The sequence below is a fragment of the Hypanus sabinus genome, chromosome 5 (genome assembly GCF_030144855.1).
Source record: "Hypanus sabinus isolate sHypSab1 chromosome 5, sHypSab1.hap1, whole genome shotgun sequence".
Classification (NCBI taxonomy): Eukaryota; Metazoa; Chordata; class Chondrichthyes; order Myliobatiformes; family Dasyatidae; genus Hypanus; species Hypanus sabinus.
Window position 1 is genome coordinate 162,036,066 of NC_082710.1, and position 18,594 is coordinate 162,054,659.

Genomic DNA, 18,594 nt, shown 5'->3' on the forward strand with positions numbered 1-18,594 from the left:
CCAGTAAACCTGAATGAACTTTAACATAATCAAGGGAAAATGTGGGAAATCAATTACACCACTGACCCCTCCCTCCACTTCCCCTCTGACCCTGTGACCTGTGGGTGAAATTTTCCATTTTGTCCCAGTTTTGAGATGCTTTGCAGTGAAACAGTCCTGGAGTCACCTCTGACCAAACTGCAGAAGATATTTGGGAGAAGTGGCCATGAGAGGAGCCGACTTCATTCACTCGTGTTTGCTGCATTGTGTTGTCTCGTCTCACTGTGTCACCAAGTCTGTTTAGAGGTGGGACTGAGGGAAAGATGCCCTTTCATCCTGATGGTGGCTGTGCCTTCGGAAACAGGGACCTCATTCACATAGAGGGCAGAGTTGTGAAGGGAGTTCTACTCCCCATCTAGTGTCAGGGGGTTGAGCAGTTGTCTCTCAGACCTGCTGGTGAGCGTACAGTACATGTGGCTCTTTCTTTCAGACTCGGTGGCAATTTCTCTTGGGTGTTTGCAAAAGTTAATTTTGAAGGAACCTCTCTTTCCAATGCAGTTTTCCACATGGGACACCTCTGTCTCCCAGAACCAAAGAAGATGCAACACCTGCTTTATTACCTCTTCCCTTTCCCCATTCCTGGCACACATATAACCCCTCCAGGGAAAGCAGTGAGTGACTTGTACTTCCAATTCTGTGTCCTCACAGCAGTTTCCTGCACATTGGAGAAACCATTACAGGTTGTGTGACCACTTTGCAGAACACCGAGGGTAACAGTGAGCTTCCAGTTGCCCATCACTTTAGTTTTCTCTCTGATTTCCCATCTTTAACCTCTTCCCCAGTTCCAGCAAAGCCCATTGAGGAACAGCATCCCTTATTCCACATTGAGTCCCAAGAGCTGCAATAATGAATTTATCAATTTCAGATAACCAGCCATTACGGTGTATGTTAGAACTGACCACTTCTGATACAAGTTCAGAGTGTGTGACCAAAACTCTGTTTTCCACTCTCCACAGATGCAGCAATGGAAATCTGGAATTCTTTTTGATTCCAAATTTCCAGCAACTGCAGTGTATCGTACTCCATTGTTTTCCTTCTCTTGTATTTCTCAGGATTTCTCCCACTCTTCTCTGTGACTAGAATCATCAAATCTCTGCACAAATGCTGCTTCTACTGCAGTGTCCCTCCAGCATTTTCTCTGATACACTCAGTGACCACTTTATCAGCTCCCTTCTGTACCTAATAAAGTGGCCACTGAGTGCGTGTTCATGGTCTTCTGCTGCTGTAGCCCATCCACTTCAAGGTTCGATATGTTGTCTGTCAAAGATGTTCTGCTGCACACCACTGTTGTAACACATGGGTATTTGAATTACTGTCACCTTCCTGTCAGCTTGATACAGTCTGGCCATTCTCTGACAAAACATTTTCAGCCACAGAACTGTCACTCACTGGATGTTTTATTTTGCATTTTGGACCATTCTCTGTGAACTCTAGAGACTGTTGTGCATGACAATCTCAGTAGATCAGCAGTTTCTGAGATCCTCAAACCACCACATCTGGCACCAACAATCATTCCACAGTCAAAGTCAGTGAGATCACATTTCTGCCTCATTCTAGTGTTTGGTCTGAACTACAATTGAACCTCATGACAATGTTTGGATGTTATTATGCATTGAGTTGCTGCCACATGATTGGCTGATTAGATATTCACATTAACGAGCAGGTGTACAGGTGTACCTAATAAAGTGGCCACTGAGTGTATTTTAGATTCTCAACACGTGGGGTTTTCCAGTCACTATATTGTTTTGGACACATTGTGTTCAGCTCCAGTCACCAGGCAACTGGATGGATTTCAATGACCAGACAGTGATGTTGCCATGGCTGAGCTGCAGGATTTTGCTTTTATTTAAATGCAGGGAGGTGCCGATGGGAGATTTCAAAGTAGGAGGTCAATATCTGAGGAGAAGGAACCATTAACAATGTCAGTTAACATTTGCCCTGGAAGAGAAGTTGGCAGTGAAGAGGATCAATTGAACAAGAAGGGGCAGGATTAGAACGGGGATGGTACATCAAAGTTCAAAGTACATTTATTATCAAAGTATGTGTACGATATACAACACTGAGATCCGTCTCCTTACAGGCAGCCACAAAACAAAGACACACAATAGAACCCATGAAAAAGAAGATCATCAAACACCCGATGTGTAGAAAAAAATGCAAACAATAAAATTAAACAGATAACATTCAGAACTGAAGTTGATGAAAGTGAGTCCACAGACACGAAGCCTGACACAGACACACGGTGGCTTTGTAGATAAACTGAAATTAGAACTGAGATGGGATAGAATCCAGTGAGAGAGAGATGCAATTTCAACACCAGGGCAACAGGAACATTTGGGAACATTGATCCAGGGGGCAAAGGGATGGCAGGGAACCACAGAGACAGGTGGACAGTCTCAGTCACACCCATCGATCGGCATCTAACATGTTGTTGGAGCAAAATTACAGAGACAAGAGCAAATCAGGGATTATTCTTGCACTTCAGGTTAATCTTTGAACAAATAACTTAGTGATGGGGAGGAAGACCGATGATGCTGAATCAGGTGCAGCTGGATCTGATGGTTTAAAATAGTTCTCACCAAGGACATTTACTGTTATGTATTTTACATTTGGGGAGATGAGATGGAGGGTTTGTCATTGGTAACAACTGGGGTGAGAGAGTAACAGTTAAAGTGGGGTCAACGGTGGGATTGTGATTGCTTCCTGGGGAGCTAGCATTGATTGATGTCCAGAATGGCCTCCAGTGTTACAATCAGTCTGCATTGATTGTTAACGGCTTTCATATTCTTTTTTATTTCTCCACAGGATGTCTGGGATACAGATTTTATTTTCTAATCCTGTGGATCTGTAATACTTTGTCACTTATCGCCATGTACATTGTGTTCGTGTATTGGTCTGTGGTTGGAGGTACGTGACCAAAACTCTTATCATTCACAATTGTTTAATTCAGAATTTTTTAACGTCGTTTCCTTGTACACAAATGTTAAGGAGAGCAAAATAATTATTATTCTGGAATGATGCAGTTAAATCATAATATTTAAATAATAATAATAATATTCACTTCAGAACCCATGGTACTGAGGTGGAAACAGATCAACCCTAATCCTGAGGGGCTGCTGATGTGCCGGATTTGATTGAGGTTTAATTGTGTTCATACAATGATATCACAGTGTCAGCACACAGAGACCAGTAGTTTATTGTCTCTGGGTTAGTTTCCTGGAGTCTCTACCCAGTTCCCATCATGAGAGATTCCAGTGGGATGCTCAATATCAGCCTCTCAGGACAAGCTGAGGGGAGTAACCACAGGACCCACATCCCCCAAACCAGTGCGAGGGAAGTGTTGCAGTTTCAGAAGTCTGGTCTTGGCCATTTAAACAAGTGATGGGGACTTCAGACGGTGTTACTGAGGCTACATTTACTCACTGAGGGGAGACCATGGCAGGTAGTCAGGAGCATCTCCAAGTTCCAGTCTAACGACACTGCAGTTTCCCGACAGGAGGATGTTGCACAGGAAATGACATCACCAGTGTTCCGGATGTGGAAACCCCATTAGGGTGTGAGGGTGACCACTGTACACAGCACACTATTGAATTTCAGTGGAGGGCATTTCCACTCTGGAAAAAGTAAATCCCAACTGTAAAACACTGAATCAAAACGGTGTTGTGTAAGGGAATTTCTGTGGTAACGTTTCTCAGTCCCAACATGTGGAAATAGCTTCCATTTACCATTATACCTTGAAAACTCCAATTACACCTGAGTAAACTGCAGGGAATGCAGTCCTGGTCTGTGTGATCTCTGATAATTTAACACTCCAGTACACCTCTGCCTTTGGATGAGACATGAAACCAAGGAACCATTTATGTTCCCTGGGAGAATGTAACGGATCACCTGGTGCTATTTCCTAAAGAGAAACAAAGTTCTCACCAGGATCCAAGAAAATAATTCTCCCAACCAGCATCACTAAAGCAGATTTAGCTTGGCTGTCAGAGGCAGAGGTGGCAATGGATGACAAATAGTGTACTGCAGTGATTGGTGCTCGGTCCCCTGTTGTGTGTCATTGACGTTAACGATTTGGACAAAAATGTAGGTGACATGATCAGTAAATCTGTGGACAACAGCAAAATTGGTGTGATAGTGGACAGTGAAGAAAGTTGTCTAGAAACATAGAAAATAGGTGCAGGAGTAGGCCATTCGGCCCTTTGAGCCTGCACCACCATTCTGTATGATCATGGCTGATCATCCAACTCAGAACCCTATACCCGCTTTCTCTCCATACCCCCTGATCCCTTTAGCCACAAGAGCCATATCTAACTCCCTCTTAAATATAGCCAATGAACTGGCCTCAACTATTTCCTGTGGCAGAGAATTCCACAGATCCACCACTCTCTGTGTGAAGAAGTTTCTCCTCATCTCGGTCCTAAAAGGCATCACCTTTATCCTTTAACTGTAACCCCTCGTTTTGGACTTCCCCAACATCGGGAACAATCTTCCTGCACCTAGCCTGTCCAATCCCTTTAGAATTTTATTTGCTTCAATAAGTTCTCCCCTCAATCTTCTAAATTCCAGCGAGTATAAACCCAGTCAGTCCAGTCTTTCTTCATATGAAAGTCCTGCCATCCCAGGAATCAATCTGGTGAACCTTCTTCGTACTCCCTCTATGGCAAGAATGTCTTTCCTCAGATTAGGGGACCAAAACTGCACACAATATTCCCAAGTAGTTTGAAAAAAAACCTGAACTTTTTCCCGAAAAACCAGTGACTTACTCCTCTGCCTGCTTGCTGTGATTCAGAAGTGTACAAAAAGACCAAGATCATCTGTGTATGAGGGCATAGGAATGGAGGCGGTAATTAACTTAGGACAAGTGCATAGTTCCCTGGAAGTGGTGACACAGAGAGACAGGATTGTAAAGAAGGTGCGTGGTGTGCTTGCCTTCATCGATAGGGCATCGAGTACAAGGTTGGGACGTCACGTTACAACTGTACTATCTTTAGTCAGGCCACACCTGGAGTACTCTGTTCCAATCTTGCAGACATAAATAAATATTACATAAATAAATATAATCATAAATTCATATTACATAATCAGAATCATGTTTATTAGCACCAGCATGTGTCGTAAATATTTTTTATCTTAGCAGCAGCAGTTCAATGCAATACATAATATAGAAGAAAATAATAATAATAATAATAATAATAATAATAATAATAACTAACTAAATCATTTACAGTATATGCATACTGACTAGATTAAAAATCATGTAAAAGACAAATATTATATGCTTAAAAAAGAGGTTGTATTCAAGGGCTCAATATCCATTTAGGAATCAGATGGCAGAGGGGAAGAATCTATTCCTGAATTGCTGAGTGTGTGCCTTCAGGCTTCTGTACCTCCTACCTGATGGTAGTAATCCCCCTGAGTTACAATCTACACAACTTATGGTAACAGTGAGAAAAGGGCATGCCCTGGGTGCTGGGGGTCTTTAATAATGGACGCTGGCTTTCTGAGCCACTGCTCCCTGAAGATGTCCTGGGTACTTTGTAGGCTGGTACCCAGGATGGAGCCGACTAAACTTACAACCCTCTGCAGCTTCTTTCGGTCCTGTGCAGTATCCGACCCCCACCCCCCACACCAGACAGTGATGCAGCCTGTCAGAAAGTGATTAGACTAGAGAGAGTGCAGAAAAGATTCACCAAGATGGTGGGCAGAGTTAAAGTAGATTTTCACAGTGGCTCCCATTCACAGAATTTGTCTGAATTTTTCAATCTATGTACATCAGTGAATAGATATGCAGAGTCAAAGCAGCTGTCAGAAACACTCCTGTTTCCTTCCTCTGTTCACCATCTGACTTTCCAACACAAACATCTGGAGTGACGGAGCTGGTGACAGTGACTGACATGTCTGAGTGTTCGATGAATGCCGTGTACAGCTTTCTCTTCTCAGCAGACGCGACAGAAACTGGTCAGAATTGGAATGAAAATTTCAACAACTTTCTGGGAAATTTATGTTTGCTCCATAAACAACTGTTGTGAATGTTGGGAGAAAGAGACTATGGACCTTAATGAACTCCTTAAGGTCTGGCCATTGGAACCAGGAGGAGCAGCCAGTGCAGAAATTGGCAGCAGGTGACATGTAAAGACTGGGCTGGAGACCCACGTGGAAAATAGAGTGGGCACAGTGAATTATTCATTCTTGCCTGACATTGGAGTTCAGAGTCTTGTTAATCTATACAGGGTCTGCTGGTGCAGGTCTGGGTCACAGGTTGGCACACTGGGTGGGAATTGGCACGTTCCCTTCACTGGGACACCAGTGTAAGAGTTTGGTTGTTGCAACCACTGGAAGTTTTCATTGACATTTCTCTGGAGCTTTGTTACATGTTTGCTTATTTGATTTATTTTTAATTGCAGGCATTTCACAATTGGACTTGGTTGTGATTTGTGTGATGATCATAGGATTGCAGCTTTCTTCACTTTATATCAATGCACTTCCGTATGTGAGCAAGATCTGGGAACTACTGGAAGGTATCTTTCATTGTTTAATACACACTTGGATATAAATTTGCAAGCAAGTGAAATGTCACATATTTTCAAAAAAAAAATCAAATTAAATCTCATCTGAATTACCAACACCCTGTTCCAGCAACTGTTCCAGTCCTCTACATTTGGGTGAAGTTGTCCTGTTCATTCCAGCTATGAGCTGATGTTTTGCAGTGACACAGAATGCCTGGAAATATTTGGGAATTGTTTCTGAACTGACTCCAGAGGGGTCTTTAATATAAGGGGCCTGAGAGGAGCTGACTCAATTCATTTGTGTTTCACATTGTGTTGAACTTCAGTGTAACAGAAAATCAGTTTGGAGCTGAGGACTGAGGGAAAGGTTCCCCCCATGATCCAGACAGGAACTTTCTGGACAAGTCCACTTCACAAATAAACTTTCAAAACAGATTACAACTCAAGATCAGTAGCAAAACCTCCAGCTCCTGGCATTAATATGATGAAAGGTACTGTGAAGTTTCAGAAGCAAATTGCTCAATAATATGTCAGCAAGTCACAGGGAACAATAATGATGCCGGTGACCCTGGACTGAACATAGAGTTCAGTTTGAAAGGAGGAGCACAAGTGCAGAGTTTCAGACAGGGAAAGTCAGAGTTTGGTCTTTGTGGTAAATCAAAGCACACACACCAGTGGTGGAGTGATGAAGATCAGGAGTTCACAGGAGGAGAGAGTTAGAGAAGTGAGGAAATTTCAAAAGCATCTGGACTAAACTGTTGTAGAACTGGGTCAGGGAATGTGAGGTATAAATATTTAGCAGATTCTGAGAGCACAGATGAGATTTTAATCATTAGGCATAATAACAGGACACTTAAAACAAACATCCCTGAATCAGTAAACATCAACATGGTTTAGTGAGAGGGATATCATGTTGGATCTATTTATTGGCCTCTTTTTACAGCGATAATGTGCTGTGGGTAAAGGTGGATTTGCTGTGTGTAGATTTCCAGTGAACATTTACTATGGTGTCATATCAAAGGTTATTGTGGAGAATGTGAAACAGGAAGAAGACAGTAGGCATAAATGGATCTTTTCTGGTTGTCAGGATGTAAAAGTGGATGCTGCTGTGTTTGGTTTTGGGAACAGAGATTTTCATAATTTTCTGTGACATTCTTGCTGTGGGAGATGAAGGTACCAATGATATGGTGGTTAAATTTGACACCAGCATAAGGAGGAAAGTAAATTGTGATAAGGGCATATGGGGTCCAAAGTGATGAGAATGGGCAAATCATCTGACAAATGGAGTGTAAGGTGGCAGAATGTGGAATTGTTCATTTTGTCAGGGAAAATGAAGGAGTGTATTATTGAAATGGGGAGAGGCTGCAGATGCAGAGGGAGCTGGGTTCACTGGGCATCATTAGCAACTGGGACAATTTCAGCTTCAGCAAGTAATCAGAGAAGGTAACAGAATGTCACATGTATTGTAGAGTGAACTGACCATACAAGAGTTAAAATTATCTTCAGTTAAATAGGACACGTTCAAGTTTATTGTCATCTGACTGTACATAATACAACCAAATGAAACAACATTCCTCCAGACCACGGTGCACCCACAAAACACAGATCACTCACAGCACAGAAAACAAATTATTACCACAAATACATTAATAAAACATAACTCAGAGTGCATGTAGTGTGGAGCACAGGTAAACAGTAAACAGCTTGCTGAGGGGGAGCAGTTCCAAGTTGCTGGGTGTCAACATCTCTGAGGATTTATCCTGGCCCAGCATCTTGATACAATTACAGTGGCAGCGGCACGACAGCGGCTATATTTCCTGAGGAACTTGAGGACAACTGGGATGTCACCACAGACACTCACAACTTTCTGCCGATGCACTGTGAAAGCTTTCTAACTGGTTGCATCACCGTCTGGTATGAGGGGTCACTGTACAGGATCGGAATAAGCTGCAGAAAGTTGTAAACTCAGTCAGCTCCATCATGGGCACCAGCCTCCCCAGCATCCAGGACATCTTTTAAAGGCGATGCCTCAGAAAGATGGCATTGACCCTTCAGGCCCCCCATCACCCAGGATATGCCCTGTTCTCATTGCTAAGATCAAGGAGGAGGTTGAAGATCTGAAGACACTGACGTGAAGTTTCAAACCAAACTTGAATCAACAATGGGATCCTCGAAAGCTGTGACAGGGTTTGAATGCTATCACCTCTTATAAAGTTAACTCAAGTGACATGGGAGACAGCAGAGCTTCACTTCCAGATGAGCTCAATGTTTTCTCTGCTCACGTTGACTATCAGAACATGGAGGAACCATCGCAAACTCCCACATCCCCTGATGATCCGATGATCTGAAGTGTGGGTTGTCTTCAGGAGGGTGAATCGCAGGAAAGCATCTGGTCCGGACTGGGTAACTGGCCACGTACTAAAATGCTGATCAACTGTCTGGTGTGTTCACCGAGATCTTTAACCTCTTGCTTCGGCAGAGTGTGGTACCACCTGCATCAAGCAGGCTTCATTCATATTGGTGTTCAGGAAGAGCGTGGGGACCTGCTTCAATGGCTATCGCCCAGTTGCACTGAGGTACATCGACAGTGATGATGTGTTTTGACAGGTTGGTGATGAAACATATCAGCTCCTGACTGAAAGGCGACTTGGGTCCACTCCAATTTGCATCCGGAGCAACAGGTCTACAGCAGATGCCATCTCATTGGCTCCTCACTTAATCCTGGAACATCTGGACAGCAAAGTCGCAAACATCAGGATGTTCGTTATTAACTACAGCTCAGCATTCAATACCATCATCCCCTCAAATCTAATCAATAAGCTACAAGACCTTGGCCTCAATATCTCCCTGTGCAATTGTATCCTGAATTTCCTCACTTGTAAACCCCAGTCAGTTCGGATTGGCAACATCTCCTCCACGATCTCCATCAGCACAGGTGACCCCAGGGCTGTGAGCTTAGACCCTGCTCTACTTGCTTTACACTTATGACTGTGTGGCTGAGCACAGTTCCAATGCCACATTCAGGTTTGCTGACAACACCACTGTCACAGGCCAAATCAAAGTGTTGATGAATCAGCATACAGGAGGGAGATTGAAAATCTGTCTGAGTGGTGTCACAACAACAACCTCTCACTCAATGTCAGAAAGACCAAGGAGTTGATTACAGACTTCAGGAGAAGGAAACCAGGGGTCCATGAGCCAGTCCTCATCAGAGGATCAGAGGCGGAGAGGGTCAGCAGTTTCAAATTCCTGGGTGCTGCTATTTCAGAGGACCTGTCCTGGGACCAGCATGGAAATGCAATTCTGAAGAAACCATGGCAGTGCCTGCACCATTTCCTTAGCAGTTAGCAGAGATTCGGCACGACATCTAAAACTTTGACAAGCTTCTATTTCTAACTTCTGCATTTCTATAGATGTGTAGTGGAGAGTATATTGACTGGCTGCATCATAGCCTGGTATGGAAATACCAATGACTTTGAATGGAAAACTTGACACAAAATTACAGATTCATCCCAGTACGTCACGGGACAAGCCCTCTGAACCATTGAGCACATCTACATGAAACACTGTCGTAGGAAAGCAGCACCCATCATCAGGGATTCCCACCAACCAGGTCATGCTCTCTTCTCACTGTGGCCATCAGGCAGGAGGTACAAGAGCCTCAGGACTTGCACCACCAGGTTCAAGAACAGTTACTACCCCTCAACCATCAGGCTCTTGAACAAAAGAGGATAACTATACTCAACTTCACTTGTCCCATCCTTGAAATGTTCCACAACCAATGATCTCACTTTCAAGGACTCCGTCTCATTATCTCATGTACTTGTTATTTATTTGCATTTGTGCAGTTGTTGTCTTCTGCACTCTGGTTGATCTTTCATTGATCCTGTTATCGTTACTATTCTAGAGATTTGCAGGGCAGCACACAAGAAAGTGAATCTCAGGGTTGTATATGGTGATATTTATGTACTTTGATAATAAAATTCAATTTGAACTTTGAACAACTGACACTCTGTCAAGACCTTCAGGATTTTCACGTAGAACAGTACAGCACAGGAACTGGTCCTGAGGCAGAGTGTCTGTGCTGAACATGATACCAAATCAAACTCATCCCTTCTACCTGAACACGATCCATATCCCTCCATCCCCTGCAGATTCTTCTGTCTGAACACGATCCATATCCCTCCATCCCCTGCAGATTCTTCTGCCTGAACACGATCCATATCCCTCCATCCCCTGCAGATTCTTCTGTCTGAACACGATCCATATCCCTCCATCCCCTGCAGATTCTTCTGCCTGAACACGATCCATATCCCTCCATCCCCTGCAGATTCTTCTGCCTGAACACGATCCATATCCCTCCATCCCCTGCAGATTCTTCTGCCTGAACACGATCCATATCCCTCCATCCCCTGCAGATTCTTCTGCCTGAACACGATCCATATCCCTCCATCCCCTGCAGATTCTTCTGCGTGAACACGATCCATATCCCTCCATCCCCTGCAGATTCTTCTGCCTGAACACGATCCATATCCCTCCATCCCCTGCAGATTCTTCTGCCTGAACACGATCCATATCCCTCCATCCCCTGCAGACTCTTCTGCCTGAACACGATCCATATCCCTCCATCCCCTGCAGATTCTTCTGCCTGAACACGATCCATATCCCTCCATCCCCTGCAGATTCTTCTGCCTGAACACGATCCATATCCCTCCATCCCCTGCAGATTCTTCTGCCTGAACTCGATCCATATCCCTCCATCCACTGCAGATTCTTCTGTCTGTCTAAATGCCTTTTAAATGCCTCCCTCACCCCTGGCAGCCCACTCCAGACACTTGGCACTCTGTAAAATAATTTGCCCTGCACATCTCCTTTAAACTTTACCCATTGATCTTCAAGCTACAGCCTCTAGTTTTCGACATTTCCACCCTGGAAAAAAGACTGACTGTCTACCCTATCTGCTCCTCTCATAATGGTATTAACTTCAGTTAGGTATCCCCCCTCAAGCCTCTGACACTCCAGATAAAACAATCAGAATTTGCCCAACCTCTCGTTGTCGCTCATACCCTCTAATCCAGGCAGCATCTTGGTAAAGCTTCTCTGCACCCTCTCCAAAGCCTCCACATCCTTCCTACAACTGGGTAAACAAAACTGCACACAATATCTGTACAATGTCTGCAACTCTGCCAATATTCTTTTTTGTCATCAGAAAAGTTTCCATCTAAATTTCCATCCAAGTCACTTCTGCATTACAAACAACAGATGTCCCAGCACAGATACCTACAAAACACCACGAGTCACAGACCCCCACCCAGCATAACAACCATGCTGAAGAGCGTGGCCTCACTCTTCCCGTGGTCGACCCTGGTCCCCGATGCCAACTCAGACTGGTTGCAGATGCTCATCAATCTGTAATCTGACCAAATGTGGTTTCTCATGACCCATGCAAAGGTGCAGGGCCAGACAACAGACCTGGCGGGATGTACAGGGATTGTCCAACCCAGCTAACCCAGGTCTTTACAGACATCTTTAACATCTCTCTGAAACAGTTCACTGTCCCTGCATGTTTCCAGGCAGCCACCATCATTTCAGTGTCCGAGAGAGACAGTAATTAGCTGAATTGATTACCACTCAGTGGCATTGACCTCAACAATCATGAAGTGCTTTGAGCAGCTGGTAATGGATCGTATGAAATCCCACCTTCCAGCTACATTGGACCCTTCCCAGATCACCCACCATTCAAACCACTCACGTCAGAGAGTTAACCATAAAACACACACCTTCTCCTTTTGCCTTCCCCGAGTCAGCAGTTCGGTCCACTCTGTGAATCATGAATCCCTCTGGTCTGTCTGCTGCATCCGGCGTGTCTGGAGAAAGCCACGTTTCCATAAAGCATACAATTGAGCAGACTCTCAGCTGCCTCTGATGCAGCAGCCTTGCCCTCTGATCCGTGATTTTGTTCTCCAGTGACGGCACATTTGCCACAGGAAGCCGGGTAGAGGAGGCCTCATCCCCCTGTGTTTCAGCCTGGCTTGGATTCCCCTCTCCGGCATCACTTTCAGACATGGCGATGAGCCTTAACGGCCCCACACCTGACTGGTCCGGGACCTTTTAAGTGTTATTGATGTTGCTGCCTCAAACACAATATACAGGTTGAGTAACCCTTCTCTGAAATGCTCAGGGCCAGAGTGCCTCAGATTTTGGAATATATAATGAGACAGTTTAGTATCGCCATCATTTCCAACTCTGAATTTATGTGCTATCGGTAAGCAGACTTTGTCTTACACTTGTTCATCACAATCTGTACGTCACAGTAAAAATTATTACACAACACTAATATAATGAAAATATAATGTGTGCAGGGTAACAAAAGCAACCCAGCAGCATCAGAGAATACCTGAATCAGCTGCTGAACAACAAACAACGGCAGGATTTCAGTCTCCAGCTACGATGCTGTGCTTCCGTTAAAACATTACAGTATACTGTATTTGTAGTTTATTTTTTTAGGTTTCATTTAAGGTATAAAACAATCAGCATTGTAAACCTGTTCTGGTGTTAGATTTTCATCAACGACAATCTTTGCAAACTTATCACTGAATTTCTCTGATCAGAAGCTACTTTATCATTGGGGATAGTCAGCTTGGCTTTATGTGTGATAGTTCATGTCTAAGCAATATTTTAGAGATTTTTGAGGAAGTTACCAGGAGAATTGATGAAGGCAAGGCTGCGGATGTTGTCTACATGGACTTTAGCAAGGCGCTTGACATGGTCCCACATGGGAGGTTGGTCAGAAAGGTTCAGACACTTGGCTTTCAGGATGAGATAGTAAACTGATTAGACATTGGCTTTGTGGGAGAAGCCAGACAGTGGTTGCCTCTCTGACTACTGGAGTGTCACAGGATCTACACTGGGACTGTTGTTTCTCATCAATATCACTGATCAGGATGATAATATGTAGATTACACCAGGATTAGGGGTGCATGGTCGAGCACTGAGGAGTGGGGTAGAACAAAGGGATCTGGGAATACAGGTCCATAATTCATTGAAAGTGGAGTCACAATGAGATGGGGTTGTAAAGAAAGCTTTTGGCACATTGGCCTTCATAAATCAATGTTTTGAATACAGCGAATGCTTAGGTTGAAGTTGTCTAAAACATTGGTAAGGTGTAATTTGGAGTTCTGTGTGCAATTTTGGTCAGCTACCTACAGGAAAGATGTAAATAATTTTGAAAGAGTACTTTTCATTCTATTAATGCCAGGAGCTGGAGGTTTTGCTACAACTCTTGAGCTATAATCTATTTTGAAAATTTATTTCCACAGGAATCGGTGCTGGGTCTGTTGTTGTTTGTCATCTGTGTCAACAATCTGGTTGATAATGTGATTCACTGGATCAGTAAATTTGCAGCTGATACCAAGCATGGGGGTGTTGTGGACAGCGAGGAAGGCTGTCATTGGTTGTGGGAGGATCTGAACCAGCTGGAAAAATGGGCTGAAAAATGGCAGATGGAATTTAATGCAGACAAGTGCTTGGTGATGCACTTTGGGAGGACCAACCAGGGCAGGTCTTACACAGAATAGGGCAGGGGGATCTGGGAATACAGGTCCATAATTTGTTGAAAGAGGTGTCACAGTAAGAGAGGGTCATAAAGGAACACACACAAAATGCTGGTGGAACACAGCAGGCCAGGCAGCATCTATAGGAAGAAGTACAGTCGACGTTTCGGGCCGAGGCCCTTCGTCAGGACTAACCGATAGTTTAGACCAGAGGTCGGCAACCTGCGGCTCCAGAGCCACATGCGGCTCTTTGATCTCTGTGATGCGGCTCCCCATGGTTTGTTAGCTTTTGAAATGTAATTCGAAATTTGAAGATTATGGTGATCTTGTACAATATGAAAACTTTGCGGAGACACCGTTTCCTGGCACATCCGAACCGGCTCACAATTAGCTACCGTTCCGGCTAAGGGAGATAGCCTACGGGGGTTTGTGAGTACGTGTCTTTTGGAGCATCCACGCCCACGGGGACGGGTTGAGGGAGGCTTTAAAGCAAGGCTGTTTAGTTCGAATAAAGTTACCTTTATTTTAGCGCTGCGTGTAGCACACCGCTACAACGTGTTTTTTATCGCTATTAATATACATCACCACTGCCAATGCCTGACACCCGCCAGTGCGCGCATTCTTTTAATTCTTCGATCCAAGGTAGGCTACCTACGGAGTAACCTTCAACCCAACGTCTTTTTTTCGGAGTTCAAAATGTTTTTGTTGCATGCAGAAATGTAATTTCGTTTTCTCTGCAGGAGTTCATCAATTTCATAAATGCAACACATTATAGTTGTTTATACATAGCATAAAGGCAAAAAAAACCCGTTGTATGCAGTGTTATTTCATTTTGTGGCTCCCAGTGTTTTCTTTTCTGTGGGAAATGGGTCCATATTGGCTCTTTCAGTGGTAAACGTTGCCGACCCCTGGTTTAGACTAAAGATAGTAAGAGATTTGAAAGTAGGCGGGGGAGGCGGAGATCCGAAATGATAGGAGGAGGGGGCGGAGTAAAGCTAAGAGATGGAAAGTTGATTGTTACAAGGCTGGAGAAGGGAGAGGATCATGGGACGGGAGGCCTCGGGTGAAAGAAAGGGGGAGGGGAGCACCAGAGGAAGATGGAGAGCAGGAAAGAAGTTATTGTGAGGACAGAGAGAGAAAGAAGGGGGGGGGGGAATAAGAATGAAAGAAAGAGAGATGAGGTAGAAGGGGAGTAGGGGCATTAACGGAAGTTAGAGAAATCAATGTTCATGCCATCAGGTTGGAGGCTACCCAGACGGAATATAAGGTGTTGTTCCTCCAACCTGAGTGTGGCACTTATCCTTGTTACCCACTCAGGACAGGGTTCCCTTGTCCTCACCTACCACCCCACCAGCCTCCAGGTCCAACGTATAATTCTCCGTAACTTCCGCCACCTCCAACGGGATCCCACTACCAAGCACATCTTCCCCTCCCTCCCTTTTTCTGTTTTCCACAGGGATTCTATGCAATTTCCTTGTCCATTCTTCCCCCCCATCCCTTCCCACTGATCTCCCTGCAGGCACTTACCTTTGTAAGTGGAACAAGTGCTACACCTGCCCTTACACTTCCTCCCTCACCACCATTCAGGGCCCCAGACAGTCCTTCCAGGTGAGGCTTTAAACAGTCCAATATCAAGAGCTGAATCTTTTTGTGATTAGTTAAACCAGTTTATCAGACGGGTGTTCAGGCCTGTTAATCTTGAGTGTATAGTGACGGAAGTTGTGCCAATGGGCGGAGCCTAAGGTGAATGAGTTGTAGTTATAATGGGGAAAGGGGATTTGGTGATATGAAGAGGGTTTGATTCAACACCTCAATAACTCCTGCGATGTGGATGGTAAGGTTGGGAATGTGAAGGAGCATTTGTGAGGAAATTGAGAGAAATTCTTTTTCAGTAGTGTGGGGTCTGAAGAGGGTGGGAATTTCGGTGGTGGGTGCAAAATAAGAAACCAGCTCTTCCATCCCCCCCCTTTCTTGAGAGCAATTGGAAAGGAACAGAAACCACTACAAGAGAGGTGTCCTTGCATCGTGTGCACTGCTCACCACTGGATGTCCTGGACAACCTCTCCCCTTATCTGTATGAAATATCCCAGCATTTGGACAGTTCAGCCTGTACCCTTGAGCTGTTTAGTTTCAATGTTGGAATAAGCCACTGCCTGATGCTGTGAGCAGCTGTTCCAGTCCTCGGCATCAGAACAGGATTCACGGTCAAACAGTGGAACCTCAGTGTTACAGCTGGGGTTGGTTTTTGTTAACACTGGCAACTTGATGTCAGTCTCAGCCCTTGAGATCATGAGGGAATACAGCAGAGAATATCGACAGTGGCTGTTGCCTTATCTGCTGGACATGTCCAGAGGGAAGCTGCAGTCTATCTGTTTCCACATGCACAGTCACTGGCTGAGGGTTTATCTAAGTTATCAAATGTAAAACAAATCCTGGTAGCAGCCACAAACTGTGTTTTGTGTCTCTCTGAGCTCCCCATTTGCTGCAGTGGTGAGTGAACTCCTGAACCTCCTTCAATCCAAAGCTCTGACATCTGATCCATTTCAGAGTTGTTTGGGTTGCTTGATGTTTAGGACATGCAATATCGTCACCAATCGAAACAAACTGAGTCAAGCTCTGTTACCGGGACATTTGTCCATTGATGCATGTGTTAAATCATGAATATTGTGTGATTATCAAATGTTGTAAATTTCTTTTTTATTTTTGAAAAGGTTCACATACATTCAGAATTTTGTCGAGGAATATATCCGTCTTTTATACTATCCTCAAGGATTGTGTCATCGTTGCCTGGATCATCAACATTACGAGTTTTGGTATGTGGTCAAATAAATTTGTATGAAAATGATGAACTCAGTTCTCTGCAGGGTGGTTGGAATGCATTGAGTATCTCAGTCAGTACATTGTAAGATGCTTTATCAGGACCACCAGCATCTGCAGTCCTCAGCCCCACAACTGGGTGCAGGGAAACCTGCTGGAGGTTCAGACAGTGATGGCCAAAAATCAACAGTTCAGAACCACCAGAAACACAGCACAGGTCAGTTGAAAACTTCCAGGTCAGATAAATCACTGGATACATAGGTAAATTGGACTGAGTGATGGAACTTCCAGAACACATTTTATAAAATCCCTGGCATTTCATACCATGTCAATCCCTGATATAATATCTCAAGGAAGGGAAGCTATGGGGACAATTTGTGGATGCTGGATTTGACAGGAGGTGACCAATTGTATCCACAAGGATCTGTGTTGAGGCTGCAACTTTGATGGAGACTGGGGTTTGTTCCTGGAGATTAGACAGCTATGGTGAGATATGATTGGAGCTTTGAAGATATTAGTGCTGAGTGACAGGTTAGACAGAGCTTTTTGCAGGTTGAGCCTGGGACAAGGAAGCAGATGTCATAGAACAGTACAACACAGGAACAGGCCCTTCAGCCCACAATGTCCATACTGAACAGAATGTTGAATTAAACTAATTCTCTCTGTTTGTACGTTATCATATCCCTCTAACCATGTATATTTGTGTGTCTATCTAACAACTTCCTAAACATTACTATTGTATCTACTTCCGCTATTCTCCCAGCAGCACATTCCAAGCACATTCAACTGTATTTAAAAACACTGCACGGATCACTGATCATGGATCTCCAGCCAGAATAACATCCTTCCACCATGATCCTCTGTCTTCTGTGGACAAGCCAGTTCTGAATCTAAACCACCAAATCACCATGGATCCCATGTATCTTAACCTTCTGGATCACCAGACAATGAGGAGACTTGACAAACACCTCAGTAAAATCCATTCAGACAACGTTCACTACACTTCCCTCATTAACACCATTGTCATCTCCCCAAAAAGCACTCAGCTGAGTTTGGAATACATGACTTACCCTGCATAAAGCCATGCTGTCTATTGCTAATCAGGCCATGTTTTTTCCAAATGTGCCCAAATCCCATGACTCAGAATCCTCTCCACTATCTTCCCCATCATTGATGCAAGGCTCATGAACCGATCATTTCTGGGATTATTCATCTTTCCCTTCTTGAACAAAGGAACAATATCAGCTAATCCCCAGAGATCCAGAATATTATCTGTTGTTAGAGAGGACAACAAAAATATCCTTGTCAAGGCACCATTCATCTCCTCCCTTGCCTTCTTCAGTAACCTGGGATATACAGTATCCTGTCAGTCCCTGATGACTTATCCACCTTGATGCTCTTCAAAAGATCCATCACCCCTCCTTCCGGATCTCAATACGCCCTGTACATTGGCATGCCCAAACAGCTCTCACTGTGCTCCATGGCCTCCTCCCTGGTGAATGCAATGCCAAGTACTCATCCTGTACCTCACCTGCATCCTCTGACTCCAAGCATGGATACACTCCTTTGATCTGTAGTGGTCCCACACACTCCCTAGTTTTCCTCTTGCTTTTAACGTATGTATTAAATGTGTTACGTTTCTCTTTTTTCCTACTTGCCAATGACACTTCACGGACTCT

General features: G+C 44.2%; 1 protein-coding gene across 3 annotated transcripts in view; it reads left to right on the forward strand.

Annotated features, from left to right (window-relative positions):
- Positions 1–18,594, forward strand: part of LOC132394519 (uncharacterized) — a 180,151-nt gene that overhangs the window by 48,339 nt on the left and 113,218 nt on the right. For all 3 annotated transcript variants that reach the window (XM_059970785.1, XM_059970786.1, XM_059970787.1), the window contains exons 5-7: positions 2,845–2,946; positions 6,444–6,557; positions 16,810–16,911. In XM_059970785.1, the coding sequence (XP_059826768.1) occupies positions 2,845–2,946; positions 6,444–6,557; positions 16,810–16,911 (318 nt within the window). The remainder of the gene's footprint in view (positions 1–2,844; positions 2,947–6,443; positions 6,558–16,809; positions 16,912–18,594) is intronic.